The 18,127-nt window shown below is 44.8% G+C and overlaps 1 protein-coding gene across 1 annotated transcript in view; it reads left to right on the top strand.

The window, feature by feature from the left end:
- The first annotated feature begins 564 nt into the window (after nt 1-564).
- The window catches only part of arhgef39 (Rho guanine nucleotide exchange factor (GEF) 39), a 97,151-nt gene continuing 79,588 nt past the window's right edge, over nt 565-18,127 (top strand). The window contains exons 1-2 of the mRNA XM_078234698.1: nt 565-640; nt 4,068-4,160. Coding sequence (XP_078090824.1) covers nt 4,118-4,160 — 43 coding nt within the window. The 5' untranslated portion in view covers nt 565-640; nt 4,068-4,117. The remainder of the gene's footprint in view (nt 641-4,067; nt 4,161-18,127) is intronic.

Below are 18,127 nucleotides of genomic sequence, written 5' to 3'. Positions count from 1 at the left end.
GTCCCAGCGCGGGGTCCCGGGGGGGGAGGGGGTCCCGGGGGGGGGAGGGGGTCCGTCCCAGCGCGGGGTCCCGGGGGTCCGTCCCAGCGCGGGGTCCCGGGGGGGGAGGGGGTCCGTCCCAGCGCGGGGTCCGTCCCAGCGCGGGGTCCCGGGGGTCCGTCCCAGCGCGGGGTCCCGGGGGGGGGAGGGGGTCCGTCCCAGCGCGGGGTCCCGGGGGGGGGAGGGGGTCCGTCCCAGCGCGGGGTCCCGGGGGGGGGAGGGGGTCCGTCCCAGCGCGGGGTCCCGGGGGGGGGAGGGGGTCCGTCCCAGCGCGGGGTCCCGGGGGGGGGAGGGGGTCCGTCCCAGCGCGGGGTCCCGGGGGGGGGAGGGGGTCCGTCCCAGCGCGGGGTCCCGGGGGGGGGAGGGGGTCCGTCCCAGCGCGGGGTCCCGGGGGGGGGAGGGGGTCCGTCCCAGCGCGGGGTCCCGGGGGGGGGAGGGGGTCCGTCCCAGCGCGGGGTCCCGGGGGGGGGGAGGGGGTCCGTCCCAGCGCGGGGTCCCGGGGGGAGGGGAGGCTTCTCTCACTCAGACACGGGGCAGGATCGCCACTCTGAGCCACATCCGAGTTGTTCTCCTGAGGCACCGAGTTGAGTTTGTTGAGAATGTGTGTTTCAGGGTAATATTTATCTTTATTCTTTCATCACATTCAGGTTAGTGTGTGTGTGGCCCATCCCTCATCGCCCTTGTTAAGCTGTCCCAGAGGCCAGTCACTAATGAACCACATTGCTGTTAGTCTGGACTCGCATACAGACCAGGCTGGGAAAGGAAGGCAGATTTCCACCCAGGAGAGCGTCTTTGGGCTCAATTGGTTTGACAAAAACAGATACTTTCACAGTCACCATTACTGAGTTTAATTTTCTATTCCAGGTTTTATTAACTGAATGTAAATTCCACCAGCTTTGAACGTTTGACATGGTTTGAACCCATGTTCCCAGTCTGTGCCTCCTGACTAGAACAGAAAATGCTGGAAAATCGCAGCAGGTCTAACAGCATCTGTGGAGAGGATCATCCTGACTCGAAACATTTTCTCTATTTTCTCTCCACAGATGCTGTCAGATTTGCTGAGATTTTCCTGCTTTTTCTGTCTTTGTTTCAGATTCCAGCATCTGCAGGATTTGGCATTCACCTCACTAATCGTCCAATGATGCTACAATGTCATTATCACCCCAAATGATTTGATTTATTATTGTCACATGTATTGGGATAGAGTGAAAAATATTGTTTCTTGCGTGCTATACAGACAAAGCACACTGTTCATAGAGTACATAGTGGAGAAGGAAAGAAGAGGGTACAGAATGTAGTGTTGGCAGTTACAAATAGGGTGCAGAGAAAGATCAGCTCAACATATGGTAGGTCCATTTAAAAGTCTGATGGTAGCAGGGAAGAAACTGTTCTTGAGTCGGTTGGGTACGTGATCTCAGACTCTTGTATTTTTTCTGACAGAAGGTGGTGGAAGAGAGTATTTCCAGGGTGCGTGGGGTCCTTAATTATGTTGGCTGCGTTTCCAAGGCAGCAGGAAATGTAGACAGAGTTAATGAATGGAAGGCTGGTTTGCGTTATGGAATGGGTAACGTTCACAACCCTTTGTAGTTTCTTGCGGTCTTGGGCAGAGCAGGAGTCATACCAAGCTGTGATACAACAAGAAAGAATGTTTTTTATGGTGAACGAGAGTAAAAGATAGAATGCTGGCAACAGCTCGCAAGAAGTCGCCACGCTCCAGCGCCATCTTGAACTTTTTCAAATGAGTTGGAAACGGCCTCATGTCAACACTAAATTGCAAGACAATGGGTGTTGCTAATAGATAAATCCTCAGAGCAGGCATATGGGAACAGAAAAGAAAAAGATTTGTACTCTGGCCATCACAACATGATGTGGAGATGCCGGCGTTGGACTGGGGTGAACACAGTAAGAAGTCTCACAACACCAGGTTAAAGTCCAACAGGTTTATTTGGTAGCAAATACCATTATGGTAGCAATGGTATTTGCTACCAAATAAACCTGTTGGACTTTAACCTGGTTGTGAGACTTCTTACTGCATTACAACATGAGCATAGAAGAAGACCTTTGTGTTTGTACCAGCTCTCTGAATGAGCACTATAACTTAGTGCTATTCTCTTGCCTTTTCATAGACCCCCTACAGTCCAGAAGGAGGCCATTTGGCCCATTGAGTCTGCACCGACCACAATCCCCATAACCCTGCCGTTGTTTCTAGTTGCTAACCACTGTGCCACCTTGCCGCCCCTTGATTGAACCTGCCTTCACTCCACATCTATGGGTCAGACCAAAAAAGAATGGCAGGTTTCTTTCCTTAAAGAACATCAGTGAATCGGATGTGTTTTTGCGATAATCTGGTAGTTTCACAGTCACCATGACTGTTACAAACTTTCAATTCCGCATTTATTTAATTAACTGAATTTAAATTCCCCAGGTTCCACAGTGCGATTCGAACTCGTGTCTCCAAATCATTAGTCCAGTAAATAACCACTATGCTACCATAACAACTAAAACCTTTAATGTAATCAAATGTACACTAAGGTGCTTCACAGTGTTAAGGGCACGGCTGATGGTGAATGCCAAGTTGATCAAATCCCAGAAGGGAAACTTGCAACAACTACACTGGAAAAATTGAGCCACGTTACATGACACTAACGCAAGTTATGGGGGCCATCTGTTAGAGGTATTTCTAATGATTGAAAGATGGGACAAGGTGGGCTGTTTTTTTAGTAATTAAAGGGTTAAGCGTATGGACCCATAGATATTTAAGAACTCAGCAGGGAAATGTCCTTGAATAGTAAGTTGAGATGTGAAATTTACTTAAAGGTGTTGTGGCTGAGTCTGAAACTATGTTAACATTAAAGATTGGATATGCAGCTGAAGGAAAGGGATAGAAGGCACATGGGAATCAAGTGGGTAGTGTGATTAGAACTATTGGTTGCATTGAAAAGAAACACAACTTGATTGCACAAAATGATCTGTTTTTATTTTGTAGCATCTATGTACTGTAATGAGTAACAGCTAAGGGGCATATTTAAGTGAATTACAGGATAATTGGGTTTCAGCTGTCCTTTTATATGCTAAAGAATAACATTTCCTTTTTCATGTCTTCATTGCCTCCGGACTGGACAATACCAGAGCTTGAATCCTCTATCTTCAGCTGACTTCAACTCATTGTTGACCATGCCTACTCGCCTTCCATCCCTGACCTTGCTGGCCAACTTCAATCATTCCCCAAACCATAAAGTTCATAATCCCCATCCTCATGTTTAAATCCCTTTAGGATTTCACCCTCCTTTTTATCTCATTCACCTTCTCCAGTCTGACAATCTCCACACCCCGAGTCTTCATTTCCCTTTCGCTGGTATCTTGTTCATGATCACCCCTATATACACCATTGAATATTGTGCTTTTGGCCACTTGGTCCCCATGTTCGGGAATTCCTTCCTTGCTCTGTACTTCCTTTGCCCATCATTGGTGGCTGTGTCTTCAGCTGTCTTGGCTCCAATTTCTGCAGTTCCCTCCCTAAAACCTGTCCAACTCCCTCCTTGTTTCAGATCTTTATAACTTACTTCTCCCTTGTTAGCATGACAAGCAGTCATAGTCTTAGGATAAGGGGCAGCAAATTTAAAACAGAGTTGAGGAGAAACTACTACTCTCAAAGGGTTGTGAATCTGAAGTTCGCTACCCCAAAGTGCGGTGGATGCTGGGACAGTGAGTAAATTTAAGGAGGAGTTAGACAGATTTTTAATTGGTAATGGGTTGAAGGGTTATGGGGAGAAGGCAGGGAAATGGGGTTGAGGAACACATCAGCCATGGTCGCATGGTGGAGCAGACTCGATGGGCCGAATGGCCTAATTCTGTTCCTATATCTTATAAGCTTATTTCTCTAAACACAACTTTGAGTATTTCTGAATATCCTTTCGTGCTCAATTATCTCTTGCGCGACCTTGTGTTTTAAACTTTCACTACTTGTGAAAAAAGGAACTAAAATGAGCCCTGATTTTAATCGAAATTCATTCTTTGCCTTTTTCTAGGTTTCTTTTCTTGACCAAGAAATTATACAGGAAAATATCTCCATGCTATCATGTCTGCCTCACCATATCGTACTGCCACAAAGAGACATCTGAGTAAGTGTTTTTTGGTCTGTTGGTCTACAAGGGTTAATGCAGCCCTATTTTCGTGACTATTGTTAACAACACAGTGTGGTATTCTGAGAGTTACAGATACGTGACACTTGAAATTTTCCACCGAAATTCTCGAGAGCTCCAATGATATCATTTTTGTGGAGAACCACTTCCTTTAACAGGTGGCAAGAGTGTTAAGCAGGTCTGCCATCGATACCTTTGTGTAATAAATAGCATCAATCAGTTCCACAAGTGGTATAAGCAACTGACTTTTCTGGGAATTTGGAACATAGAAGCAGGAGTAGGCCATTCAGCCCATTTAGCCTGCTCTACCATTCAATACGACCAAGGCTGCTCATTCTCTTCAGTGACCTTTCCCCACCCTTTTCCCATATCCCTTTTCAGAAATCTGTCACTCTGTTTTAGTTTCCGGTTCCACAGCCCCCTTGAGTAGAGAATTTCAAAGATTCGGAACACTTTAAAAGTTTTCTCCTCATTTTGGTCCTAGGTGGCTTCCTCCTTTTTTTAAATTTTACCACTTGATTTTAGACTCCTCAACCAGGGGAAACATCTTCCCTCTCTACCCCTGTAGGCATTTTGTAGATTTCAATGAGATTACCTCTTATTCTTCCAAACTCTAGAGAATACAGACCCAGTTCCCCCAATCTCTGCTTATAGGACAAGTCTGGTGAACTTTCATTGCATTTCCTCTATGGCAATAATATCCTTCCTAAGGTAGGGGGTACCAAAACTGTACACAGTACTCTTGGTGCAGTGTAACCAATGTTCCATACAATTGAAGCAAGTCTTCATTACTCCTGTACTGAAATCCTCTTGTGATAAAGAGTAACATGATCCACCTTCCTGATAGCTTGCTGTACCTGCACGTTAGCTTTCAGCGATTTATTGACGAGGACACCCAGGTCCCTTTGTACATCTGCACTTTCTAAACACCAGTTAAGAAATTCTCTGCGCATTTGTTGCGTCCACCAAAGTGGATCATCTCACATTTTTCTACCTTATTTTCCATCTGCTATGTTCTTGCCCACTTAGTAATTCTGTCCAAATCCCCTTGAAGCCTCTGCAACTTCATCATGATGCACATTCCCAGCTAGCGTTGTGTCATCCCTGAACTTGGAAATATTGCACTGTTGTTGAGTTGTTCTGTATTGCCCTATATCTGTATGGCACAGAGCACCTGGACCGTAACAATGGAGTATTTTATCAATCTTAAAGGTGGACTGAGTTGGTACTAAATGACACCAAGTTGAGTGTTAATCATAAGCAGCTTTATGTGGATATGTACAGAGTCAAAGGTATGGTCACGGCTAGTTGATTAGCTTTAGTTGTGTTGGTACAAAGACGAGAGCTACCATTCTAGTGGAGCGTCTTGACTTAAACAACTCGCTGTCATCCAATACTGGGTCAGAGCTGGGATTTCACAGCGCTCTCCTGCTTGGATGCCCATGGAGTTCTGTTTGCAAACAGCCAACAGTGTGTGTGTTTAGCTTTATCTCTGACTGTTCACAGTCAGGAAGAAGTCAAAACTCTTCCAACATTAAGGGTGCAAAGTGTTTGTTTCCGAAGAGGACAAGCCACTGAGTTGCTCAGTGATTGAGCTCTGGGATAAACAGCTCAAGGATCCGCGTGCCTCCTGACTTTGAGTCCTCAACCAGCATGCTACCATTCCTGGGAAGCGAACCAGCTTTAACTCAAGGTACATTTTTAACATAACACATGGCTAGATCACTTGTGTGGATAAATGGCCAGGGAAGGCGATGGCCTAGTGGATAAAAGCAAATTACTGCGGATGCTGGAATTGGAAACCAAAGGAGAAAATGCTGGAAAATCTCAACAGGTCTGGCAGCATCTGTAAGGAGAGAAGGGAGACAAAGGCTTAGACAAAGGGTCATCTGGACTCGAAACATCATCTCTTTTCTCTCCTTACACTTGCTGCCAGACCTGCTGAGATTTTCCAGCATTTTCTCTGATAGTATTATCACTAAGACTATTAACTCAGAAACTCGGTTGCTCTGGGGACCCAGATTCGAATCCCGCCACGGCAAATGGTGAAATTTGAATTCAATAAAAGATTTCTGGAATTAAGAATCAACTTATGACCTTGAAACCATTGTCGATTGTCGGAAAAACCCATCTGATTCACTGATGTCCTTAAGGGAAGGAAATCTGCCATCCTTGCCTGGTCTGGTTGACATGTGACTCCGGGGCCACAGCAATGTGGTTGACTCTCAACTGCCCTTGGGCAACTAGGGATGGGCAATAAATTCTGGCCAGCCAGCGACGCCCATGTCCCACAAAAAGAAAAGGTCTGAAACAAGACAGATGGACCAACAAAGTCCACATTAGTTCCATGTAGTCACTTATTTCGCCACTAAGTAAAAAAGAATGCTCCAAGAGGTTGTGCCTTTACATGATACAAAGCATGCTTTTGACGGCACTAAATCTTTTGCGGTTAGCTTGTGATGTTCAGCATCAAAGGGTTAAATACTTGAGGGCCCTTTTGCATCCTCTCGTTGGAGTAATCAAGATGAATGAACAGGGGTTCTGAAGATTAGAACTGTGGGATTCCACTCTCCAAACGCTGGCCACACAAATGCTGTGAAATTTCATTTCTTTTGGTCTTCTTGCCAGCTGGTTATGCTGATGACTATAATTTATATTTTGCTGAGTGCCCCATTAGTCCTCGACTAATCCACAGTCATGCTCCTCTGGACTCATTAAAAAGCTTTTTTTCCCAAATGTTGCCTTGTTCTGTCCTCCAGCAGAATCGAGGACATTACAGATGGAACAAATATGGTGCCATGCTGTTTCTGCAGTTATATTAACTGGGAAAGGAAGAGGAATGAAAAGAAAACACTGGATGGGGAAAAAGAAGTGTGAAGACCTCCTATTCCTGCCCTGTCCCCCGCCCTGCACTTCGACCAGCTTGGGGCAACTCATGCTGCTGTATGAAGCTGACATGGTGCCGGCCGTCATTCACCTCAGTGCTTCTCACATGTGCATTAGCCACTGTCCTGCAGCCGCTGTGGCACATGTGGATTTGCCCAGGTTCTCTCCTCACTGGTTTCCACAGGCTTTACCTGTGGCTAACATAACTGGTAGCGGGCATGCTACCCACCTGGCAATAGCAGTGGGTATTCAGTCAGAAGCTGTGGTTGCATTTGGGCTAAGGGGTGCTTTTCCACAAGCATGAAGATGTTGACCAAGACCCTGCTTGATCAGCTTGGGTAGACACAATAAAGATAGCGAAATTTAGTATAACTCTACTCTAATCAGAAGAACTAGCTTAATTGTGATTTCCGAGAATATAGTACAGTGATGATTTAGACTCTTGTGATCTAGGTATTACCCACACTGGTGAGGGAGCTGGCAGGCTTCAGTCACTCGATACAGATATCATCTTCTCAGCTCCGAGTTCAGGGTCTTCTTTCCGCAGTGGTTCCTCTTCTCTGAGCTCAGGGACATCCTCCTATAACGGTGGTTCCTGGGTTGTAGTGTTTTTTTTTGCATGCTTTGAGAACCCTTCTTTTCTACAAAGTCAGGAAAGTGCAACCACCACTTGCCCGACTTGCCCCTGTTAGGTTTCTGCATCAGGCTCACAAAATGTCCTTCGTTGGTACTTTCCTGCTATATTCGCCTGCCTGCCAGTCACAAAGGGAAACTGGCAGCCATTAACCACTCGCCTTCCTCAGCAACTCCATTCAAGTGACACAGAGTCCTGGGAGTGAAGTATTTTTTGGATGAGGGAAAGAGATGCATAAATAATTATGAATATAAGAATTAGGAGTGGGGATAGGCCATTCAGCCCTTCGAGCCTGCTGTGCTATTCAGTAGGATTATGACTGACCTGACTGTGGCCTCAACTCCATATCACACCCCCACCCCCCCCCCAACCCCCAATGACTTTTGATTCCCTTAGTCCAGAATCTATCTACCTTTGCCTTTTAAAATAAACTGAGCCTGCCTCCACTGCTGTCTGGGGAAGAGATTTCCAAAGGTTCAGCACCCTCAAAAACTTCATCTCTGCCTTAAATACTGTCCCCTAGTTCTGGTCTCTCCTACTAGGAAAAACATTGTTTCAGGATCCACCCTGTCCAGTCCCCTCAGGATCTCTTGCATGTTTCAATAGGATTGTCTCTCGCTCTTCTGAACTCCAATGGATACAGGCCCAGCCACCCAATCCAACCTTTGCTTGAAAGGTAATAAACCAGGTATCAGTCGAGTGAATCTTCTCTGAACTGATTCTAACGCGTTTATACCCTTTTTATAAAAAAACAGAAAATACTGGAAAAACTCAGCAGGTCTGGCAGCTGCTGTGGAGAGAGAGAAATAGAGTTAACGTTTAGAGTCCGAATGACTTTTCTTCAGTCAGACACGGAGGCTACCGGACCTGCTGGGTTTTTTCCAGCATTTTCTATTTTCATTTCAGATTTCCAGCCTCCGCAGAACTTTGCTTTTATTTGAGTGACCAAACCTGTAGACACTACTTCAGATGTGGTCTCTCCAACCACCCAGTAACAACGGTAGCAAGACATCCCATATAGGGCATTCAGAGTAAATTTCCCAGTGGCTCATTGCTACAACGTGGCTGATGGCAGTGGCACCATTAATGGAAAGATTCATCTTCCTTTTAGGAACCATTTGGGGCTGTCAGCGAAGAGTCAGAGGTGTTGCTTGGGATTTACTGAGATAAAAATCCTCAGCCCTTAGCTACAGGCTCCTGGTTTGTGAAATTGGAATTAAGTTTTTAATTTATGAAGTGACAGAATTTGAGATCGCAAACCTTTAGGAGTGCCTCGAATTTCTAAAGCCGTCTCCGCTAAGCACTCAGACTCATTGTGTCGGAGGGAAACCTGTTATCTGACCAAATAAAATGCTTGCAATGCGTCCACATTAATAGTCCACTTACTGTATCTATATTAGCAAAAGCATCTGGTTTTTACTCGAGCTCAAATCTTTTATTCTAATCTCGGATCTCGTTTAGAAATTGAAAAATGGAATTCAGTATTTCCAGCATTTTTACTTCTGCAGATAACGTCACATTTGAATCATTAGTTGCGTAAGTGTATACAAGTAGACATTGCTCCCATTATTACTGTGCTCTGGAGCCAGCCTAGTTTTCCATTGATCAGAGGCTGCTTGTTTACAGTGTTTTGGCAAGTTGCTGATGTACTGTTCCCTGGGGATAGACTAGGGGTTAATTACTGTTAAACTCTTAGTGCCAACGAACAATGCAGGCTTAGTGCTACATTAAAAATGACACTACTAAGGAAAGCATGAGGTGAATGGCACTCGGGAGAAACTGGTATTAAAGTGACAGAGACTTGGAGTAGAACTGACGTTCATATTATGAAGGCTATCACATAATTAGGATTACTAGATGCCGGCTTTGTCAGCCGGTATTGTGCGTTATGAATAGGAGAGTATTTGACACTTGCTTCACCTGTAAAATTGGTGTTCTTTCAAGGTCATCAGGTCCTTGATCTATCTAATTGCTGCCTGAATGTAATGCGACCAGCGGGTCTCCTCTGGCATTGCTCATGGTAGGTCCAGCAGTTGCAGCATGTCACCCGCTTTCACCCCTTGTTGCGATGTGGGGGAGGGGGCACGTTGTTATTCAAGGATTTGAATATAACTTTGTGTGAAAAAAATCCTCCAGACAATTACATTTTTTTTATTAGTCCAAAATGCGAGTTAGGTGGATTGGCCGTGCTAAATTGCCCCCTAGTGTCCAAAGATGTGCGCACAATGGCCTTTTACCTACAAGTGGAAAAGAAAGATGTCGAGAGTTTTGATTACTTGGTTTAAAATCGCAAATAATAAAAAGGATGTGACACATCAGGTGTGATTCGATAGACAGGAAATGTAGAGAGTTACATCATGGGAGCAGACTTACGAGCTGGAGTTGGCCGTTTAGTCCTTTGAGCCTTGTCCGCCATTTGATAAGATCATGGCTGATCTGGTTGTGGTCTCAACTCCTCATGACTGTCTCCCCCGCCGCCCTCCATAACCTTCACCCTTTTCCACCAAAAATATATCTAACTTAACTAGGGTAAGAATCAATGATGTGGAGATGCCGGCGTTGGACTGGGGTAAACACAGTAAGAAGTTTAACAACACCAGGTTAAAGTCCAACAGGTTTATTTGGTAGCAAATGCCACTAGCTTTCGGAGCGCTGCCCCTTCGTCAGGTGGAGTGGAGAAATGCTCGCAAACAGGGCATACAGAGACACAAACTCAATTTACAGAATAATGATTGGAATGCAGTCTTTACAGATAATCAAGTCTTAAAGGTACAGACAATGTGAGTGGAGAGAGCGTTAAGCACAGGTTAAAGAGATGTGTATTGTCTCCAGACAGGACAGCCAGTGAGATTCTGCAAGTCCAGGCAAGCTGTGGGGGGTTACAGATAGTGTGACATGAACCCAAGATCCCGAGTTGAGGCCATCCTCATGGGTGCGGAACCTGGCTATCAGTCTCTGCTCAGCGACTCTGCGCTGTCGTGTGTCGTGAAGGCCGCCTTGGAGAACGGTTACCCGAAGATCAGAGGCCGAATGCCCGAGGAATCCGAGGCATTCGGCCTCTGATCTTTGTGTAAGCGTTCTCCAAGGCGGCCTTCACGACACACGACAGCGCAGAGTCGCTGAGCAGAGACTGATAGCCAGGTTCCGCACCCATGAGGATGGCCTCAACTCGGGATCTTGGGTTCATGTCACACTATCTGTAACCCCCCACAGCTTGCCTGGACTTGCAGAATCTCACTGGCTGTCCTGTCTGGAGACAATACACATCTCTTTAACCTGTGCTTAACGCTCTCTCCACTCACATTGTTTGTACCTTTAAGACTTGATTATCTGTAAAGACTGCATTCCAATCATTATCCTGTAAATTGAGTTTGTGTCTCTGTATGCCCTGTTTGCGAGCATTTCTCCACTCCACCTGACGAAGGGGCAGCGCTCCGAAAGCTAGTGGCATTTGCTACCAAATAAACCTGTTGGACTTTAACCTGGTGTTGTTAAACGTCTTACCAAGAAACAATGATCCAGACTTCACTGCTTTCTGGGAAAGCGAATCCCACAGATTAATGACCTCCTGAGAGGGTCCTCCCTCCTCATCTCCATCTTATTCTTAAACTGTGTTCCTATTTCAAATCCCCCCCACCCCCACCAAGGAGAAACTTCTTTCCGGTATCCACCCTATCCAATCCCCTCAAGACCCTAACATATTTCAATAAGATCACAACTCATTCTTCTAATCTCCAATGGGTTACAAACCCAACCTGTTCAACCTTTGTTCAGAAGATAGGCCCTCAGTTCCAGGAATAAGTCAAGTAAACCTTCTGTATCCAAAGATGTGCGGGTTAGGTGAGTGGTTATGCTAAATTGCCCCTTAGTTTCAGGGGGGACTAGCTAGGGTAAATGCATGGGGTTATGGGGATAGGACCTTGGTGGGATTGTGGTTGGTGCAGACTCGAGGGGTCGATTGGCGGCCTCCTGTACTGTAGGATTCTATGATTAGGATTCTATTAACTGCTTCAGTTATATATTTTTTCAAACATGGAGACCAAAACTGTATGCAGTCCAGCGGATGTGGTCTCACCAAGGCCCTGAACAGCTCCAGTATTCCATTGCTCTTGCAGTAAACATCATTCTATTTGCCTTCCTAAACACTTAATAGTCCCATAAAATCTCTACAGCGCAGAAGGAGGCCATTCAACCCATCGAGTCTGCACTGACAGCGATTCCACCTTATTCCCGTAACCCCCATGTTTTTGCCCTGCTAATCCTCCTGACACGAAGGGGCAATTTAACATGGCCAATCCGCCTAACCTGCACACCTTTGGACTGTGGGAGGAAACCGGAGCACCCGGAGGAAAACCCATGCAGACACGGGAAGGATGTGCAAACTCCACACAGTGACCCGAGGCCAGAATCGAACCCGGGTCCCTGACACTGAGAGGCAGCAGTGCTAACCACTGTGCCACCGCGTTGTCCCAAATTTTGCTGTAACTGCAGACTAACCTTTTTGTGATATCCTCAGAAATTGCCCGTTCTGAGTCAGGGAGATGCCCTATATTGTACAGATATTTATTCCATGTTAAAAAAAAACAAAGTTTTGACTAAAATGTAGATGTGTATCCCTTTAAGGCTATGATGAAGCCTAATTGCTGTTAAGTAAATGTTGGGTGAGTTCTGAGGCTTGTTAAAGGGACTGCACACTTACACTTTGAAGTAAAACGGAGAGATTTGATAGACAACAAATGCAGCCTCGAATGATCACTTCTACAATGGAAGTGTTACTGTTCATTGCGTTGTGGATATGCTATTATCACAGGAGTGTTATGTCATTTTATAAATAATGTAGCATCACGGCTACTGATTTGTAACATTTATTGCATTTATTTTGGGATTTTTAATATTATTTTGGAGATCAGACTCTGTGAGAACTATAATTGAAGGCTTAGATTCTGTTATTATTTTGTTCATTTTATTATACGGTCGTCTGACCATGCATCTAATTTCTGTTTTTTGTTACGTTCAGGATGTACAAAGAAATAGTTGGGAGGTTGGAGTTGTTTGGATGTAATTCTGTGAGGCTGCGGAGAGTTAATTGACTTTACTATCAGTTATGGAGACTTTCATAGGCTTTGGCAGCCTGGCAGAGAGTTCATGAATGTGGCAGCCCTGTGGAAGACAAGCTTGGGTACTAAAAGCCCCAATAACAAGCTCTGAATCAATGAGTCTGTCTCTGTCCTTCAGTGTCTCTTGTGAGAGTCCTTAATGCAATCATTTTAAGCCGTCTCAGTTGAGTTCCGAGTTACTGTGTGTCTTGAAAGCCGACAGTTTGCCACTAATTAACAATCTTAGAGGTCGCTTTGGAAAATGTGGAAAGTGCACAGCAGTTTATTTATTTATTAGTCGCAAGTAGGCTTACATTTAACACTGCAATGAAGTTACTGTGAAAATCCCCTGGCTGCCACCATCCGGCACCTGTTTGGGTACACTGAGGGAGAATTTAGCATGGCCAATGCACCTAGCCAGCATGTATTTTGGAGCGTGGGAGGAAACCGGAGCACCTGGAGGAAACCCACGCAGACACGGGGAGAACGTGCCGACTCTGCACAGACAGTGACCCAAGCCAGGAATCTAACCCGGGTCCCTGGCACTGTGAGGCAGCAGTGCTAACCACTGTGCCACATTCGCTTGAGATTGTACAGGTGGATGTGAACTGCTCGATCCTAAAGTCTCAATGAGCATTTTCAGAACATCCTACAAAGTTTCGATGCATCTCCAGTCTAACAACACACAGTTGCATCGGAGTTTTGTCTGAGAGAATTTGCATGTACTGCGACTGATTTATAGCACTTGTATGCCAAAGCACCGCTGCACTAATTTTTCTCTCACTTGTGACAGTGCCTCCCCTCCATACAAAATACCAAAGAATATGACAGATGCGCTTTGATGAAGAGTCATCCAGATTCGAAACATTGGCTCTGTTCTTTCTCCACAGATACTGCCAAACCTGCTGAGATTTTCCAGCATTTTCTGTTTTTGTTTCAGATTCCAGCATCCGCAGTAATTTGCTTTTACCAGAGAATGAGTTCTCTGTATTCGCACCTTAATTCTGCCATTTTACAAAGCTTTTTTTAATTTAAAGTTCCTTACTGAGACAGGTACTGTTTTCCATATCTTCCAGTGCTTTATTGGATCAGAATTTTCCACAGCTCTATCTCTTTAATGAGGGCGAAACGATGGCACAGTGGTCAGCACTGCTGCCTCACAGTGCCAGGGACCCAGGTTCAATTCCGGCCTCGGTCACTGTCTGTGTGGAGTTTGCACGTTCTCCCCGTGTCTGCGTGGGTTTCCTCCGGGTGCTTCGGTTTCCCCCCACAGTCCAAAGATGTGCAGGTTAGGTGGATTGGCCATGCTAAATTGCCCCAGTGTTAGGGGGATTAGCAGGGTAAATGTGTGGGGTTACAGGAATAGGGCCTGGGTGGGATTGTGGTCAGTACAGACTTGGGCCAAAAGGTCTCCTTCTACACAGTAGGATTCAATGAAAAGTTTGAGGTAAAGTTCAAGATTATCACCTCACAGACGATCTTCTGTAGTGTAGGGATTCCATGTTGGGAGTAAAGGTTTCCATTTTGGGTTCAATTGATGGAGCACACCCAAAATTACACCTGTTTGAAAAGTGTTTATTTCTGTCATGCGTTTTTGCTCAAACCTATTTGCATTTCATCGAAAGCAAAATATGTCACCCGAACGTATGCATTAGGAGCAGAGGTAGGCCACTCAGCCCCTCAAGCCTCCTCTGCCAATTGATATGATCAGATCATACGATCTGATTGTAACCCCAATTCACTCCTGTCTATGGACGGCATGGTGGCACAGTGGTTAGCGCCAGGGACCCAGGTTCAATTCCCAGCTTGGGTCACTGTTTGTGCGGAGTTTGCACGTTTTCCCTGTGTCTGCGTGGGTTTCCTCCGGGTGCTCCGGTTTCCTCCCACTGTCCGAAAGACGTGCTAGTTAGGTACATTGGCCATGCTAAATTCTCCCTCCGTGTACCTGAACAGGCGCCGGAGTGTGGCGACAGGGGATTTTCACAGTAACTTAATTGCAGTGTTAATGTAAGCCTACTTGTGTCACTAATAAATAAATTACCCCCGAAAATCTTTCACCCCCTCAATAATCTCGCTCTACCTTACAAATATTCAAAGATTCTGTTTCCACTGCCTTTCCAGGAAGAGATTTAGAGATGCACGACCCTCTGAGAAAAAGATTCTCCTCATCTCTTAAATGAGTGGCCCCTTATTTTTAAACAGTTGCTCCGAGTTCTAAAATTCATAAATTGCTGTATTTTAAACCAAAAAAAGACCTGTTATTTTAACAGGTAATATTCCTTGATACTTTGGTGACTATTGTGGTTTTATTTTACTACAGCTTCACATTATTTTATTCCGATAAATAAACATTTTTGATTGGTGTGTGTAATCCAATCCCAAAAAGCTGAAGATGACTTTTAAAAAGGATGCAGAACCATTTGCTAGTTTTGTTGGGAAGCAGGGGTCAGTTTCTTTGTGAGTTTTTAAAAAAATCATTCAAAAGATTTTGTGTAAAAGATTCCTAATGGTGACCTTATGGCCAAAGGAACCAGCTTAATTTTTAACTGTCTTCCTGAAGGCCCGTCAACGAGCCCCTAATGGTGATGAATTAAATTTGGGGCAAAATGGACGCACAGGTGGCAAAGGAAGCTCAATGGGGAGAAGCGTGAGGTGATGTTTTTTGGTTGGAAGAAGATGGAGAGACAATGTCCTTTTGAAATTCTACACTGTCCTAGAATCATAGAATCCCTACAGTGCAGAAGGAGGCCATTCGGCCCATCGAGTCTGAACCAACCAAAATCCCACCCAGGCCCTATGCCCATAGCCCCACATATTTACCCTGCTTATCCCCCTGACACTAGGGTCAATTTAGCACAGCCAATCAACCGAACCCGCACATCTTTGGAGTGTAGGAGGAAACCAGAGCACCCGGAGGAAACCCCAGCAGACGTGGGGAGAATGTGCAGACTCCACACACACAGTGACTCGAGACCGGAATTGAACCCGGGCCCCTGGTGCTAACCACTGCCCTACATGCCACCGTGCCATCCTCTTCACAGTTTACAATATTTCCAATTTTTTTTTGTCATCCGCAAACTTCACAATTTTCCTCTGCACACCAAGATCTAGATCATTTATATATATCAGGAAAAACAAGGCTCTCAATACCAACCCCTGGGCAACATCACTACAAACCTTCCTCCTGCCTGAAAAATATTCATTGACTATTACTCGCTGTGTAACTGAGTGGAAGCTCCTGGCCCCTGTACTTAGTACACATGAATGATTGTTTGATGACTTCAAATGTTAACTTTCATTATCTGCTAAAAGAAAGAGGGGCTGAAGATGACTGACAGTGTACGTTCCACACTTTCCCAGTGTCTGATTTTTGACACTGATTTCTGCTTGTTTTAAACTTTTTCCTTTGTTCAGACATGTGCTGCCATCAGACTTTTGAATGGATTTACCTTGCATTAAGTTGATCTTTCTCTACACCCTAACTATGACTGTAACACTACATTCTGTACTCCCTCCTTTCCTTCTCTATGAACGGTATGCTTTGTCTGTATGGTGCGCAACAAACAATACTTTTCACTGTAGGCTAATACGTGTGACACTAATAAATCAAATCAATGATAATGTTCTCAAGACATTTGTGTAGCATTAGGCGTAAATCAGATTGAAGAAAGTCTGCCTGTTTCCACTCGTTTCAATGTAACATTGAGATGAATTTTCCTGATCAAAATATTTGATCATTGTTTTGATCAATGGTTATTTAATTTGCCTGATTTTTATTTCTTCCTGGGGTCAGTTTAGCAATTACAAACATACAAGAGCTCCGTAAAATTAAAGTCTTCCTGGTTTTGCTCATGTTCTTTCCAATTTTTGCCCATTCTCTTACATTCAGAAGACAGTCACTCTCAGAAGGTTGCAGTCCCCCAACAGCCACCTTGAACCTGTTCCCAGTGCAAATTCTTCAGATGAATGTTAGTTGATTGGAAAAGGTCATTTCACCGCTGCCCATTCCTGAACTCCTTTGATGTACGGCAGTGGTCCCCAAACTTTTTTCATTGGGCCGCACTTTCGGAATAAAAATTTGCTCACACCACACCAAATTTTTTATTGATAAGAAATACATTTAAAAACAAAAAAAAAAACAACTCCTAGCAGTGCTTGATTCATAACATAGAACACAACTACTTTATAATATGATCATGGGACATGGTCCTCAGCATCACTTGATGCTCTTGCTCTCACTTTGGAAAAATATCTAATCCATGTTTAAATGTTTCTTTGATTGTCCTTGAATCTTCCCGCCACACTTGCCATCCTCTCTCGCCGCACCAGTGTGGCGCGCCGCACCCTTTGGGAACCACTGATGTACGGGAATGATGGTCTGAATAGCGATTGGGAATGGGGATCCTTGATAATTATTTCTTCTTTCCTGATCAAGCTGCTTCCTGTAACTATTGGAACCATAGAGTCCCTACAGTGCAAAAAGAGGCCATTCAGCCCATCGAGGGGATTTTCACAGTAACTTCATTGCAGTGTTAATGTGAGCCTACTTGTGACACTAATAAATAAACTTAAGTTTAGTTTTGAAGGGAAAATGTGATGTAATAGGGAGTTAGTTAAATCAGCACGTGGATTAAATCATCATGTTATGAAGCCTCCAAAACGAATAGCATAAAGAGGCACGAGGAGTGTTTGAAAGGCGCATGCAACTGAAATTGGATCCGACAAAAAACCCTTTTGAATTGACGGTGCAGGAAACTAACTGCCTAATGGCTTGTGCTGTGAAATCCATTGCTCCAGCCAGTTTCAGCCTGCTTGTTTAGTGGCTTCATAGAATCATAGTTACTGTGAAAATCCTCTAGTCGCCACACTCCAGCGCCTGTTCGGGTCAATGTACCTAACCAGCACGTCTTTCAGATTGTGGCAAGAAACTGGAGCACCCGGAGGAAACCCACACAGAGAACATGCAGAATCTACACAGACAGTGACCCAAGCAGGGAATCGGACTTGGGTCCTTGGCACTGTGAGGCAGCAGTGCTAATAATTGGGGGCTGTTCAAGGTTCACAGATAGCAGGTGAGGCTCCAGAGGCATCCAAAAGATCAGACCCCATCAGCAGCCAAGGAGAATTTCGTTGCTCCACTAACTATCCAACAAAAGAATAAAATCATACAGAATAATCTTCCTTTGCAACATTTGTTCTGGAATGCCAAATTACAATTGATAATTTCAAGCTATTCCTATTGATTGGAAACACCATTCTGTTCTTTTTAAATCTGGAATAATCATAACATTATTTCTCTGTGTTATAGTAAAATTGTAACCTTGGTGCAT

The sequence above is a fragment of the Mustelus asterias genome, chromosome 19 (genome assembly GCF_964213995.1).
Source record: "Mustelus asterias chromosome 19, sMusAst1.hap1.1, whole genome shotgun sequence".
NCBI classification, from domain to species: Eukaryota; Metazoa; Chordata; class Chondrichthyes; order Carcharhiniformes; family Triakidae; genus Mustelus; species Mustelus asterias.
Note: the sequence above shows the minus strand (reverse complement) of the source record. Positions and strands in the feature narration are given on the sequence as shown.